Consider the following 14,259-nt stretch of genomic DNA (forward strand, 5'->3'; position numbering starts at 1 on the left):
TTCTTCACTGCAGCAGGGGAGGTCCAGGGGCTCCAGGTTCTATGATCCCTTGTATAAAAACAGAGGCTCTTTGGCACTAGGAAATTGCCTAGGTAGGGCTCTTACCGTCTAGCGTGAGCCTGAGCCTACCCCCGGAGTCAGGGAAGGAAGATCCCCCCACCTTCACAAGAGGATGATTGAGGTCTTGTTGCCGGAGGAAGGGAGACTGAGTTTTGGGCCTACGATGATGTCCGGATGACCAAGGGCCCTCTAGCTCTAACATCTGGTGCTTCCGATGCCAGCTGCCTGCAGGCTGGGAGCAGAAGACAGGCTTTCTGCACAAGGAGGCAGAGGCACAGTGTTTCAGAGGTCATATGGAATGGCCGTGGGTGGCTGAGAGGGTGCTGGGCGTAGCGCGAACAAAGGTTGGGTATGTTTGGGGGCTGCTGAGAAGACCAGTTTGGCTGGACAATGGGCGTGTGAAGTTGGTCTGTGAAAGTATGTTGGGGCCAGACGGGGGGCCTCCTGGGATCTGGGTCCTGCCCCCAGCTTTCCCAGCCTCGCCTGTACTGGTTCCTCTGGGTGTTAACATCTCAGGCAGGAACCTCCCTGGGGTGGGGTCTGGTGGGGGGTGGGGAGACACTGTGCTTCTGGGTCTCTGATGCCCACCTCCCTCCAGGCGTTCCTGGTCTATGCGGCGGGTATCTACTCCAACATGGGCAACTACAAGTCCTTTGGCGACACCAAGTTTGTTCCCAACCTGCCCAAGGTGAGTTGAGAGCAGGCCGGGGGAGGTGAGGAATTTGGGGCCGGTGGGATGGCAGTGGGGGCCTGGTCCCTGCCATGCTCCTCACCTAGCGAGGGAAAGCAGTGCGTCTTCCTGACGGTGCTGACCTGAGGGCAGACAAGGGAAGGGCGTGTGAACTTCAGTGCTTACAAAAAGGGAGCCTGGTCATCTCATCCCTGGGGATGGTGGAGAGGCGGGGCGCTGTGAGTCCCTTGCGGGCGGGGACTGTGGAGCTCGGGCCCGTCCTGGGCATCAGCAGTTCTTACTCCCCGGCTCTCAGCACTCGCTGTCCACACAAGTCGCCTGGCCGGCTTGTTGAAACGCAGCTTCTGACTAACAGGTCTGCGGGGGGCCTGAGCTCCAGCATCCCTTCAACAGCACTGACGCTGCCCGTCGCTCAGCAGCACTTTGAGCCTGGCCTTAGGCTTCGGGAGAAGAGCTGGGGGGTGGATGCGGAGGGTGCAGAAGACAGGCTTGGGCGCTGTGGCCCAGCCAGTGGCCTCCTCCCCTGCAGGAGAAGCTGGAACGTGTGATCCTGGGGAGTAAGGCGGCCGGGCAGCACCCGGAAGAAGTCAGCAGCCTCTGGCAGAGCTGCGGGGAGCTCATGTTCTCTCTGGAGCCGCGGCTTCGACACCTTGGGCTGGGGAAGGAGGTGAGGACCCCCCATCATGCAGGAAAGTGGAGGGCATCCTTTGGAAGTCACCTGGCACGGAGGGAAGGGCACCGGGCAGGGAGGCAGTGGGCTTCCGTTCTGGCAGTTGTAAGCTAGGAAGCGGTTTGGATGCCATGCTTTCTGCGTGTCCTTCCCGTCCGACAGCCCGGGGTGGTGTGTGCAGGAAGGAGGAAGAGAGGAGCTGGGAGAGGGAGCTGCCGAGGGGCCCATGGGAAAGGGAGGAGCCCGGGCTTCCCGCCTCCGGAGGCCGCTTGGCCACCACGTGGTGCAAGGGACATGGCAAGCCTCCGGGGCGGGCCAGCCTGCGAAAGGCTGGAGCAGAGCTGCAGGAGGGCTGGAGATGGGCCTCTGTGTGCGATTTGTGTTACGGTTTTGTCCCCTGGAAAGAGATGAGGGCGCAGGGGAGAGGCGGTTGGGAGGAGGGGTGGGAGCCGGAAGGAGCGGGTCCCAACCACGGCAGTTCCTCCTTCCCACCTGTCCCTTGCCCCGACAGGGAATCACCACCTACTTCTCTGGGGACTGTACCATGGAAGACGCCAAGCTGGCCCAGGACTTTCTGGACTCACAGGTTTGAGGGTTAGGGAATGTGCGACGGGGGTTCACAGGGTCCCCTTGCCACTGGCACCCACTCTGGGGTCTCAGCTTGGGTCCAGAGACACAGCATCCTGGGCGTTTGAAGTAGGAAAGACTTGGGAATCCATGTCTAAGAGTTGGCCTGGCTCCAGTGAGGCAGATGTTCCCAGATGTGCCAGGGACGGAGCACCCCGCCGCCGCCCGGAGGCCTTGGTGACAGAATGCGGGCAGGACAGCGGAGACCTCAGAGCCACTTCGGTTGGGCTCCGGAGTCCACTTGTGGCGTTTACCCCCCCAGCAGCTGTGTAAGCAGTTTCCGGGTCTGCTGCATCGCCTCGCCCTGGGTCAGCACTTAGTAAACGTTGGCGCTCAGCGCCCAGAGCAGAGCGTCTCCGAGAGCCCGGCCGGGGCTGCCCACCCACTCGCTCCCCTCGCTGGGGACTCAGTCAGGCTCCCCCGCACGCCCCAGCCTGCTCTGCCTGCGGACCTCCTCTTCCTGGTGTGAACCCCTTTCCCTCCTCCCGCCTTGTAGCCCGCTCTGGACTTACTCTTCTTCCCCCAACCCCTGCCCTGGTCTTTTCCAGAACCTCAGTGCCTACAACACGCGACTCTTCAAGGGCGTCCTCGAGGACGGGAAGCCGTGCTACGAGGTGCGGCTGGCTTCGGTGCTTGGCGCAGGTAAGCCGCTTCCCACGGCCCTTCTGCTCCCTCCTCAGCACCTCTGCCCCGGGGCAGGGACCGGGCCGGACTCAGGGCAGGGCTTAGTGGGTCCTGCCGGGAGTGACAGGCACGGTAGTCACTGCAGACGCTGACGGTGGACTTCCTGCCGCTGTGGTCACTGCTGTGCAGGATTTCTCTCTCGGCCTCCCGCCTCCTCTCTCTCACTTCATCTACGGCGCGTTCCTCCCACACGGGGCCTGATAGTCACCAGCCTGGCCACTCCAGCAGAAAGAGGGCCCTGAAAACCCCGTGTTTGTTGTCACATCTGCTGTCCAGAACTTCGCACGGTCTGTCCCTTTTCCCACCTCAAAGCCCTGCCTCGCATCTACACGTGACGAACACCTCACTAGCTACTCCAGGACCCTGCCCAGTCTTTCCATGACTTTCTTCCCCTTTCCATCATCATACCCAGTAGCTGTGTGGGCATTTTGTTGTCACTGTTGACGCGGGCTTCTCAGGAGGACGAATTGTGTGTTTCACTGACCACGGTCCCCCCAGTGGCTAGCACATGGCAGAAACTCAGATCTTTGGTGTAGGACTAGATGAAGATGGCACCCGAACCTTTGGTGGGGGGCACAGAGCATGGCGGAGGGAAAGTTTAGCAATTGGCACGTTGTTGGGTTTGACTAAGGAAAAGGACGCCGGGTCCATGGGACTAGGAATCGATCACGCTGGAATGTAAGCTGAGCCCATACTTCCGTATGCTCTGCTGTGTGCAAGACAGGGTGCGAGAGGGAGGCTCTGGGGCCCGAGTACCGGCTGTGTTACCTCCTGCTGTGTGCAGGTGCCCCCCACATTTAGGGACCTAAACTCACCTCTTCACGCTCACAGACTCTGTGGGTCAGGAATCAGGATGGGGCACGATCAGAACAGCTTGTGCCTGGTGACAATGACTGGGGCCTCAGCCTGGGAGACTCGGAGGCCAGGGTACCATCAGCAGCCAGAGGCTGGAATCCCCCGCAGGCGCACTCATCACACGCCTGGCGGAAGATGCTGGCCGTCAGCTGGGACCTCCGCAGGGGCTATGGGCCGGGACGGCCCACGTGGCTTCCTGACGTTGCTCTTGTTGGCTGGCCTCCCTGAGGGAGCCTGCAGAGAGAGCCAGCCAGAAGCTGGACCCCCTTCGGCAGTCCCTGGTGTCACTTCTGCTAGAGTCACAAGCCTGCCCAGCTTCCAGAGGAGGGCAAAGAGCCCCCGCATCCCGGGGCACGTCACCTTGGGAGGTGGGAGACACTGTGCATATCTTTTCTTTTTTACGGCATAACCTAGAAGTGTATGCTACTGGTCAGGGATAACAAGCAAAATGCAAGAAATCACCACAAATGTAGTGGCACGAAACAACGTAAATTTATTCTGTTGCTGTTCTGGAGGTCCACAGTCAGAAACAAGACTCTAGTTCCTTCTGGAGCCTCCAGGGGGCAGTCTGTTTCCTTGGCTCTTCGCTTCAGGAGGCTGCTTGCTTTCCTTGGCTCCTGTCCCGTCCACCTCCTGCCCTCTCTCCAGCATCTTCTTTCATCCCGTCTCCTACTTCCTGTTCACCCTCTCATTTCCTTATAAGGCTCCTTACATTTCGGGTTGACTGTCTTTCTAAATACATTTGCCACCCTAGATTTGAATCCTGCTCTTGGCAACCTTTAGAAATTTACTTTACCTCTCTGTGCCTTAGTTTCCCCATCTGTAAAATGGAGATAACCCCCCAGAGTAGAAGTGAGGCTTAAATGAGTTAACTATATACATAGTTAATATATATATATATATATATATATATACACACACGTATATATATATACATTTTTTTAAAATGAAAGTTTACACTATTTCTGTAGGCAGTGGGGAGTCATTGAAGATTTTAGAGTAAGAGCGTCATGGTGAGAAGCTTGCTGGAGTGTCTTAGCCTTTTCCCTAAGCGATCCTTCTTGCCTCAGAGCCTGCTCTGCATTCTGAAATGACTTCCAAGCTGAAGAGCTACGAATTCCGGGGGAGCCATTTCCAGGTGACTCGGGGGGACTATGCCCCTATCCTCCAGAAGGTGGTGGAGCACCTGGAGAAGGCCAAGGTAGGGCTGGCTAGGGGCTGAGGGTCGCAAGCTCCAGATCCCTCTGGGCAGCTAAGACATGTGTCGCGACCAGTGGGTGGCCTGAGGCTGACCGGCCCCTGCTCACCCCCAGGCGTATGCAGCCAACAGCCGGCAGGAACAGATGCTGGCCCAGTACATAGAGAGTTTCACCCAGGGCTCCATCGAGGCCCATAAGAGGGGCTCCCGCTTCTGGATACAGGACAAAGGCCCCATCGTGGAGAGGTGAGGCATCTCCTGGCTCTGCACCCTGGCTGCCCCCCTCCTGCCTGCCCCTCTTCCATCTCTGCCCTTTGCTCCCCCCAGTTACATCGGGTTCATCGAGAGCTACCGAGACCCCTTTGGTTCCCGTGGAGAGTTTGAAGGTAACTTCTGGGAGGAGGGGGGTCAGCTTGCAAATGCTTATCCGCAGTGTCCCCTGAGGGCTCTTCCCTCCGCCCTTGGCAATAGTAATACAAATAACCAGAACCAGTGTGGACGATTGATCAGACACTGGGCACTTAGCTACAGGAGCTCATCTGGACACTGTCCTCCCGTGACAATTGCTATCCTCACTTTATAAAGTGGCTACGGAGGTATAGTTGGTAAGTGGCCAAGCATGGCACCTTGGCTCCGAGCCACTTTGCTGTGCTGCCTCTGCTGTCTGATCCCGGCACAGGCTACGGCCATTCCAAGCCCAACTTTGCCGCTCACCCGCTGTGTGACCTCCCCAACTGGGTAAACCCCATATCTGAGCATTGGTCACTCCCTTCTGGGTGTCATGGGAAGAGACATTGCTCAACAGATTTCCAGGCACATAAAAGGTCCTGGGTGAACGGGAGCATAATTGCCATCATGATAGTGAACTTGACTTGGCTGCTGTCATCCCAGGGCAGGTGGGAGGCGGCCCTGGCCCCGCCCCATGCCTATAGCCATACCCCAACTGGACCCACTTGTGGGAGGCAGGCATCTAGCCTGAGGATTTAGATTTCTGTACAAAGCCTTATTTTCCCCAGCCTCTGGGGATAGAATCTAGAGCATCCAGTTTCTAGAAGCCAGAGAGATTGGCTTGGGAGGAGAGAGGACAGGCCCCAGCAGCCAGTGGGGAGCTTAAATCTAAGCCCAGAGATGCAGGCCCAGGGTGCATGTGGTTCAGGGACCAGAAGGGAGGACAGATGTGCACACCTGCAGCTTCTCTGCCTGGGTCCTGATTGTCCAGGCCTCTCTGACGGCCAACACCCCAGAACCTCTTGAGCAGCCTTGATTTCAGAGGCTCCCCTCTTTACCTAACTCACTGTGGTTATTAGAAAAGTAGTCCAGGGGCGCCTGGCCGGCTCAGTCAGTAGAGTGTGTGACTCTTGATCTCGGGGTTGTGAGTTCGAGCCCCACATTGGGTGTAGAGATTACTTAAAAATAAAATCTTAAAAAAAAAAAAAAAGGGAAAGTCCCATGTTCAGGGTCACAAATTTTGGAAAATATACTAAAAATATCATCCGTGATTGTTCCCACTTTAAGGTTAGAATTGGGAGTGTACATTGTCGGGGTTTTTTCCCCCTATTTATTTATTTATTTTAGATAGAGTGGAGGGGGGCAGAGGGAGAGAGAGAATCCACAAGCACACTCCCTGGCTGAGCCTAGAGCCCCATGTGGGGCTCGATCCCAGGACCCTGAGATCATGACCTGAGCTGAAACCAGGAGTTGGCCACTCAGCCAACTGAGCCACCCAGGCACCCCCGTTTTTTGTTTTTAGATAGAGCTAATAATGCTTTAAAATGTGTGTTTGTGTGTGTGATTTAAAAATCCATGCTTGTTTTAAGTAATTGGAATAATATAAAAGTATGTAGGATGAAATGTGAAATCGGCCCCCTGTGCCCCTCCTCTCCAGAGCTTTGTTTAAGCACACATGTGAAACTTAACTTATCCAAGTAGATGCAAGTATGTTCTATGGATTGTACTGCCACCTGCTTTTTTTCACCAAATAGTTTAGGTATCTTTTCATATCAGTACATATAGACCTACCATGTTCCTTTTACTTATTTTTTTTTTTTTTTTTAAGTAGGCTCCACGCCCAGTATGGAGCTTGAACTCATGACTCTGAGATCAAGGGTCACGTGCTTTACCGACTGAGCCAGCCGGACTCCCTCCACCCTGTTCTTTTCATTTTCTATTTTTTTATTTTTAAATTTTTAAAATTTTTTATAATTTTTTTTTTTTAATTTGACAGAGACAGAGAGATCACAAGTAGGCAGAGAGGGAAGAAGCAGGCTCCCTGCCAAGCAGAGAGCCCGATGTGGGGCTCAATCCCAGGACCCTGAGATCATGACCTGAGCCGAAGGAAGAGGCTTAACCCACTGAGCCACCCAGGCACCCCTATTTTTCTTTTTTAAAAAATTTTTCTTTTTTTATTTATTAGAGAGAGAGAGCGTAGGCAAGTGGGCGGAGGAGGGGGCAGTGAGAGAGGGAGAAGCAGACTCCTTGCTAAGCCGGGAACCCAACATGGGGCTTAATCCCAAGACCCTAGAATCATGACCTGAGCTGAAGGCAGACGTTTAACCCACTGAGCCACCCAGGCGCCCCCTCTTCTTTGCTATTTTAATCATCCTGTCTTCCTGACCTGGTATGTCAATTTTACCTGACACAGTGGCTCCAGACAGGGAGGCTTTGCCAGGTCTAACCCCTTGGCCAAGTTAATCCATTCTGTGCAGGATCCTGACCATGCAGTAGTCTAGGCCGGGCTTTTCCACAATAGAGTTCCTGTAGGGGTCCCAGGAATTACACCAAGAAGGGTTCAGTGCAGAGAGGCAAAGGGTCTTGCCTGTAGGACTCTTCAGTATCTCTAATATGCAAAAGTACATTAGGAATCTCTAAGAATTTAGAGATAGAGCATATAGAATTATCCAAACTTATTTGACCAGGAAGCTCTTTCTTTAGGAAGGCTCTCATAGAAACTGCATTTTATGGAGTGCAGCTTTGGTAACAGAAATGGAAGTGAGGCTCTCTAACAACATTAAACCTAAAAAGATCAATCCCAGGCCTCCTGTGCACAGCCTCAGTCACCCCCTCATAAGCCAAATACCGAAGCCTTACAGGAGAGTTCAGTTGCCCCCAAAAGAAGGACATATTTTTTGCTCAAGGAGTCCCTTCCACTGGGAATCTGCTCTTTACCCACCACCCTCTATGGGCTCCCTGCCCTCTCCTTTAAGATCCATGGCAGAGGTTATCCAGTGAAGCCTTCTTTCTGCATCCTACCCCCTCCAGTAATCTCCATGAAGGCAGGGCCAGGCCTGGGTCCCTGCTCTCCCCACCGGCCCGCAAAGGGTACTGCAGACAGTAGACATTTTGAAACATGCATGATGGCTGGAGGGGTCCAGGGTGCAGGGTGGAGTGGGGCACAGGACCCCTCCCAAACCCTGCCAGCCCACAGCCCACCTCCCTCCCTACAGGCTTTGTGGCCATGGTGAACAAGGCCATGAGTGCCAAGTTCGAGTGCCTGGTGGCAAGTGCAGAACAGCTGCTGAAGGAGCTGCCCTGGCCTCCAGCCTTCGAGAAGGACAAGTTCCTCACCCCCGACTTCACCTCCCTGGACGTTCTCACCTTCTCTGGCTCTGGCATCCCTGCTGGCATCAACATCCCCAACTGTGAGCTTCCTTAAGCCGCAGCCGTGTCCCCTGAGAGGTCCCCCCCTCCCCCCGCACACAGTTGTCCCGGCCACATGCCCCACTCAGTTCTCCATCCCAGCCTGGTCCTCCTGTCTAGACTTCTTATCCGTGGCCCTTGACTTTTGCCCCTTCTCCCTGGTTCCCTCCCCACCCTCTGCAGATGACGACCTGAGGCAGACGGACGGCTTCAAGAATGTGTCGCTGGGGAACGTGCTGGCTGTGGCCTACGCCACACAGCGGGAGAAGCTGACCTTCCTGGAGGAGGAGGACAAGGTGGGCACCGGCAGCCCAAGGGTTGGGGGTGGGCCTGGACTAACGGCCGACACAGGAAGACGGGGCCCTGTGACTTGGCTTGTTTGCTCACCTGTCAAACGGTGGAGGTGGTCCCTTCCAGGTTGTTGCAAAGAGGTGATGGGCGAAGCGAGGGGCCCCCCATGGAGCCTGGTGGGAAGGAAGCCACTGGCCCTCAGCTTGGCAGCAGGGGCGGCAGGAGGCCGTGTGGCTGCGGTGGGGCGGCAGACACATGGGCCTCCACTTGTCTCGGCAGGACCTGTACATCCGCTGGAAGGGGCCCTCCTTTGACGTGCAGGTGGGACTACACGAGCTGCTGGGCCATGGCAGCGGCAAGCTCTTTGTGCAGGTGAGAACGCGCCCGCAGCTTCCCTCCTCCATGATCAACCCTACCCAGGGTGAAGCCGCACCATCTTTGCCCTCACCAGCTTCGGATTAGGTGGGGGAAATGGCCCCTAAAGGAGGGAAGTTCCTATCTCATCCTCCCCCAAGATGTCCCAAGAGCCCCATGGGCATGGGGCCTGCAGGACAGTCCAGCTGAGGTCCCCTGCGCCGGAGGGGTGGCTTGGCTCAGGCCGGGGAAGCCTGCAGTCCTGAGGCTGCAGCATGGTCTGTCTTGGGACTACTATGCCCTGGAACCCGTACCTTTCCAGATATTAACAAGGAGTGAGTCACTTCTCGCGAGAGCAGCGCCTTCCCTGCCAGCCAATCAGAGTGGCTGGAGCCCCTGTGATGCCCCCCACTCAGGGGATACAAAGACGACAGGCAGCCTTTGTGCCAGATGGGATGACCAGAGGCGGGCACAGCCCGGGCATCAGAGAGAGCGGGGTTCTGTTTGGGTCTGCTCCCTGTGAGGTGGGGCTCCTCACTGAGTCCGGAGGGGCTGGAGGTCAGGACCATTCAGAGAGCAGCTCATGGGGGCGGTGGCTTGGCCCTGAGCCTTGTCCAAGCTTTGAAGTCACAGGGAAGTGGGGACAAATGTGGCCACTCTGTGTCCTTCCGCAAGTCAGTCCTCCTTACTGAGCCTCAGTTGGCCCATCTGCAAAACAGGGTCCCTGGCTCCTACCATATGGGCCATCCTGAGGAATAAAAGCAAAGCCCATCTGCAAAACAGGGTCCCTGGCTCCTACCATATGGGCCATCCTGAGGAATAAAAGCAAAGCCCTAGGGTTGCCGACACAGTAGACCCTTTGGAAGTGGGTTTACTCTCAGGAGATAGTGTGCGTGCTCGGTTCCATGCTGGGGCTCATAGTCTCAGCCTCGTTTCCTCCTCTGTGAAGTGGGGTAATAGAACCTTCCGGGGGTTGGGGGTGTGAGGAATAAGTGGGTGGTGCGTAAGACACTTGGCACATGGAGTGGATAGTGAGGCCGATGCTTATTGGAGGTAGAGAGTCGCAGGCTGTGGCCTCTGCCCGCATGGGGAGAGGGCGTGGGAAGCGCGTAGGGGAGCAGCGGCCAAGCTTTCTAGCCCATCCACTGGCACATATCTGGGGTCCCGGGTCTGGGTTTTGATGTGGCTTGAGGGTGGGAGGAGGGCAGCCAGGGACACAGGACTCTGGTTTGGAGGCGGCAGCACGTGGATGGCGCTGGAATCCCCAGGCTGAGGTGCTGGGGTCGGGCAGAGACACCTTTCCCTCACTTGCCCCGTGTCCTGATGCTTCTGCAGGACGAGAAAGGAGCATTTAACTTTGACCAGGAGACCGTGATCAATCCAGAGACAGGAGAGCAGGTGAGGGCAGCCTCGGCAGAACCCCCATGGTGCTGGGGGCTGGGCTTGGCTGGGGTGGCAGCTGTTCCTAAGCCTACTTCCTGGGCCTCCCCTCCCAGATTCAGAGCTGGTACCGGAGCGGGGAGACCTGGGACAGCAAGTTCAGCACCATCGCCTCTAGCTACGAAGAATGCCGGGCTGAAAGTGTGGGCCTCTACCTTTGCCTCAACCCCCAAGTGCTGGAGTATGGGCAACAGGCTTGGGGGGCGGGCCTCCCTTGGGGACAGAGGGTATACTGGCGGGGGTCCGCACCCACGCAGCCTCTGACTGCCCCTGCCTCCTCCCTGTCCCTCCGCCAGGATCTTCGGCTTCGAGGGGGCTGACGCAGAAGACGTGATCTACGTAAACTGGCTCAACATGGTTCGGGCTGGGCTGCTTGCTCTGGAGTTCTATACCCCAGAGACCTCCAGCTGGAGACAGGTGGGGGCCAGCAGGGAGCTGGGGGTTGAGGGGAGGCCTGCAGTGGGGTCTGAGGTCAGGATTCTGGGTATGGGGGTGGGACAACCGTATCTACCAAAGAGGCACATGAACTGGGTTTAATCCCAGACTCCACTCCTTATGGGGGTAAGTCACACCGTTGTGAGCCTCAGTGTCCTTGTCTGTGCAATGGGGGTAATAATCTCCCTGCCCACCTCTGAGGGCGAAACCAGACCAGCTGATTTTACCTCGACCGCTCATAGCTGGCTTGCGACAGACTTCCTCTGTGCCACACACAGTTCTAATACGTTACCTGAATTAACTCTTTGTTAACCCATGTCAGCCCTAGGACATGGTGCTATTATTACTCTCATTTTAGAGATAAGGAAATTGAGGCACAGAGACATTAAGTAACTTGCTGGTAAGTAGCAGAGCCAGGATTCAAATCCAAGTAGTCTGCCTCCAGAGTGGTTAGGTGAGGCTGCTCACTTATGAGATGGGAAATAGGGTTAACAATAGGAGTGTTCTTCAAAGTCACACAAGTACGTTTTGATAAACTTACATCATCAGTCTTATGTCAGTCTTGTGTTTTAGAGTCAGGAAACTTAGGTCTGAGTCCTTGATCTCTCTTAACAGCTGTGTGACCCTGAGCAAGTCACTTTACCTCTCTGGGGCTATGGTTTGCCATCTGTACTGGGGTTCATGATGCCCGTTTGGTCCCACTGTTGAGTGCAAACAAGATTGTAGAGGAGAGAGTGCTTGGGGACCTGGACTGTGGGGGACCCCTGTGGGTATCTGGTATTATCTGGGGGGTGTTCGGGAGCAGCAAAGGGCACGGTGGTTGGCAAGGGGGAGCACAGGGCTCTGGGACCTGCCTGGAAATGGCCTTCCTGTTTTCCAGGGCAGCCTGCCTTCCCTCATGAGCAGAGAGGGGAGGAAATATGTAAGGGAAGATGAGTAGAGCAGAAGAAGACCCACAGGGTGAGGGAGAATGAAGTAGTAAGAATAACCGACAATTAATTAATGAGCACATACTGTACATGAGGCTTTGGAGCAGACTTTTGATAGGCCTTATCAGCATGTAAATGACTCCTTTCTTCTTGGTTCCGGCAGGCCCACATGCAGGCCCGGTTTGTGATCCTGAGAGTCCTGCTGGAGGCTGGCGAGGGACTCGTTACTGTCACTCCCACCACAGGGGCTGATGGGCGCCCAGATGCCCGGGTCCGCCTGGACCGTGACAAGATCCGGCCTGTGGGCAAGCCCGCCCTGGAGCGGTTCCTGAGGAAACTTCAGGTAAGCGGAGCCTTTTGCCCTCCAGCCTCACCCTGTCTCCCCACCCTCTAGCACTGCCGGGGAGCCTTCTGATCATCAGCTCATTCATTCATTCATTCATTCTTTCATCGGACAAGCGTGTATAAAGAGTGTTATCGTGCGGGGCACTGAGCATAAGCCGTGAGCAATTTCTTATGTTGTAGTGAACATACATACAATAAGTGAATGAGGTGATTTCAAATCATGACAAGAGCTGTGAAGACAATAAAACTTGGTGATACGATAACAAGTGTAATTGGAGGGGAAAAGAATGCAGAGCCTCCTTAGCCTGGGTGGTCAGGGAAGGCTTCTTGGAGGAGATGGCGTTTAAGCTGCAATTTGAGTGCCAGGCAGGAACCAGCTATGAGAAGGTCCGAGAGCAGAAGAAACAAAAGCTCAAAGTCTGGAATGAGCTTTGTGGGTTGAGGGACAGAAGGAGGCCTGGAGCTTAGTAGGTGAAGGACAGTGGTCGCATGGCCCTGGCTTCCCTCCCATTAGGAACCTTTGGGGGTTCTGATGTCAGTATTAGCCAGCCATGTAATTAGGGCAACCTGCTCTGCCTTGCTGGGCCCCACTTATCTGTTAAATGGGATACATCCCCTGCTTCACCTGGCAGGAAGCAAATGACACAACATACTGAGCAAGGAGAACGTTCTGGATCCAAGTCAGTAGGACATTAGATGTGGTCCGTGGGCTAGCAGCATCCACATCACCCAGAAGCAGCCTACAAATGCAGATTCCTGCAACCACCCCAGACCTGATTCAGAAATTGTGAGAGCAGGACTCAGGAGTCTGCACGTGTAGCTGCCTGCCAAGTGAGTCTGACATTCAGCAAAGTTTGAGAACCACTCAAGACCCACTCTTTACTGTGCAGGACCTTCCTTTGGAGCTGGGTCCTGCCGGCTTTTCTTTTCCCTTTTTTAAAAAGATTTTATTTATTTATTTGATAGAAAGAGACAAACCAAGACCATGAACACAAGCAGGGGGAGTGGGAGAGGGAGAAGCAGGCTTCCCGCTAAGCGGGGAACAGGATGTGGGGCTCGATCCCATGACCCTGGAATCATGACCTGAGCCACAGGCAGACGCTTAATGACTGAGCCAATCAGGTACTCCCTGCTGGCTTTTTCAACTGATAGAAGGCCTAATCTTCAATTCTGCAAGGAGTTCCATGATTATACTCACATCTGTTTCCAGGAAGGATTTAAGGCATTTTTTGAAAAAAGATTTTATTTATTTATTTGACAGAGATCACAAGTAGGCAGAGAGCAGGCAGAGGCAGAGGGGAAGTAGACTCCCTGCTGAGGAGAGAGCCTGATGTGGGGCTCGATCCCAGGACCCTGGGATCATGACCTAAGCTGAGGGCAGAGGCCTTAACCCATTGAGCCACCCAGGTGCTCCAGATTTGAGGCATTTTTTAATGAAAGATATATGTTTGGCCATTAAAGTAAAAGAAAATTAGAAATTAAAAATTAGGGGTGCCTGGGTGGCTCAGTTAGTTAAGCATCTATCTTTGGCCCAAGTCATGATCCAGGGTCCTGGGATCGAGCCCTCCATTGGGGTCCCTGCTTGGCAGGGAGCCTGCTTCTCCCTTTCCCGCTCCCCCTGCTTGTGCTTGCTCGTGCTCTCTCTCTCTCTCTGTCAAATAAATAAATAAAATCTTTAATAAAAGAAAATCAGTCACCTGGTACCTCAGTCGGTTAAGTGTCTGTCTTTGGCATGGGTCATGGTCCCAGGGTCCTGGGATCGAATCCTGTATCGGGCTCCCTGCTCAGTAGGTAGTCTGCTTCTCCATCACTCTCTGCCCTTCTCCCCAACTCATGTGCTCTCTCTTTGGCTCTGCTCTCTCTTAGATAAATAAAATCTTAAAAAAAAAAAAAATCAGTAGCTGCAGGGGTGCCTGGGTGGCTCAGTCAGTTAAGTATCCAACTCTTGATTTCAGCTCAAGGTGTGAATTCATGGTCCTGGGCTCGAGCCCCACACTGGGCTCTGCAATGAGCATGGAGTGGGCTGGGGATTCTCTCCCTCTCC

The 14,259-nt window shown here is 54.9% G+C and overlaps 1 protein-coding gene across 4 annotated transcripts in view; it reads left to right on the top strand.

The window, feature by feature from the left end:
- Positions 1 to 14,259, top strand: part of DPP3 (dipeptidyl peptidase 3) — a 29,385-nt gene that overhangs the window by 7,721 nt on the left and 7,405 nt on the right. For all 4 annotated transcript variants that reach the window (XM_032357520.1, XM_032357519.1, XM_032357522.1 and 1 more), the window contains exons 3-16: positions 659 to 748; positions 1,281 to 1,418; positions 1,933 to 2,007; positions 2,597 to 2,690; positions 4,658 to 4,788; positions 4,901 to 5,031; positions 5,113 to 5,171; positions 8,229 to 8,423; positions 8,605 to 8,717; positions 8,992 to 9,084; positions 10,402 to 10,464; positions 10,563 to 10,687; positions 10,803 to 10,923; positions 12,034 to 12,213. In XM_032357520.1, the coding sequence (XP_032213411.1) occupies positions 659 to 748; positions 1,281 to 1,418; positions 1,933 to 2,007; positions 2,597 to 2,690; positions 4,658 to 4,788; positions 4,901 to 5,031; positions 5,113 to 5,171; positions 8,229 to 8,423; positions 8,605 to 8,717; positions 8,992 to 9,084; positions 10,402 to 10,464; positions 10,563 to 10,687; positions 10,803 to 10,923; positions 12,034 to 12,213 (1,608 nt within the window). The remainder of the gene's footprint in view (positions 1 to 658; positions 749 to 1,280; positions 1,419 to 1,932; positions 2,008 to 2,596; positions 2,691 to 4,657; positions 4,789 to 4,900; positions 5,032 to 5,112; positions 5,172 to 8,228; positions 8,424 to 8,604; positions 8,718 to 8,991; positions 9,085 to 10,401; positions 10,465 to 10,562; positions 10,688 to 10,802; positions 10,924 to 12,033; positions 12,214 to 14,259) is intronic.

Source organism: Mustela erminea, chromosome 9 (assembly GCF_009829155.1).
Source record: "Mustela erminea isolate mMusErm1 chromosome 9, mMusErm1.Pri, whole genome shotgun sequence".
Lineage (NCBI taxonomy): Eukaryota > Metazoa > Chordata > Mammalia > Carnivora > Mustelidae > Mustela > Mustela erminea.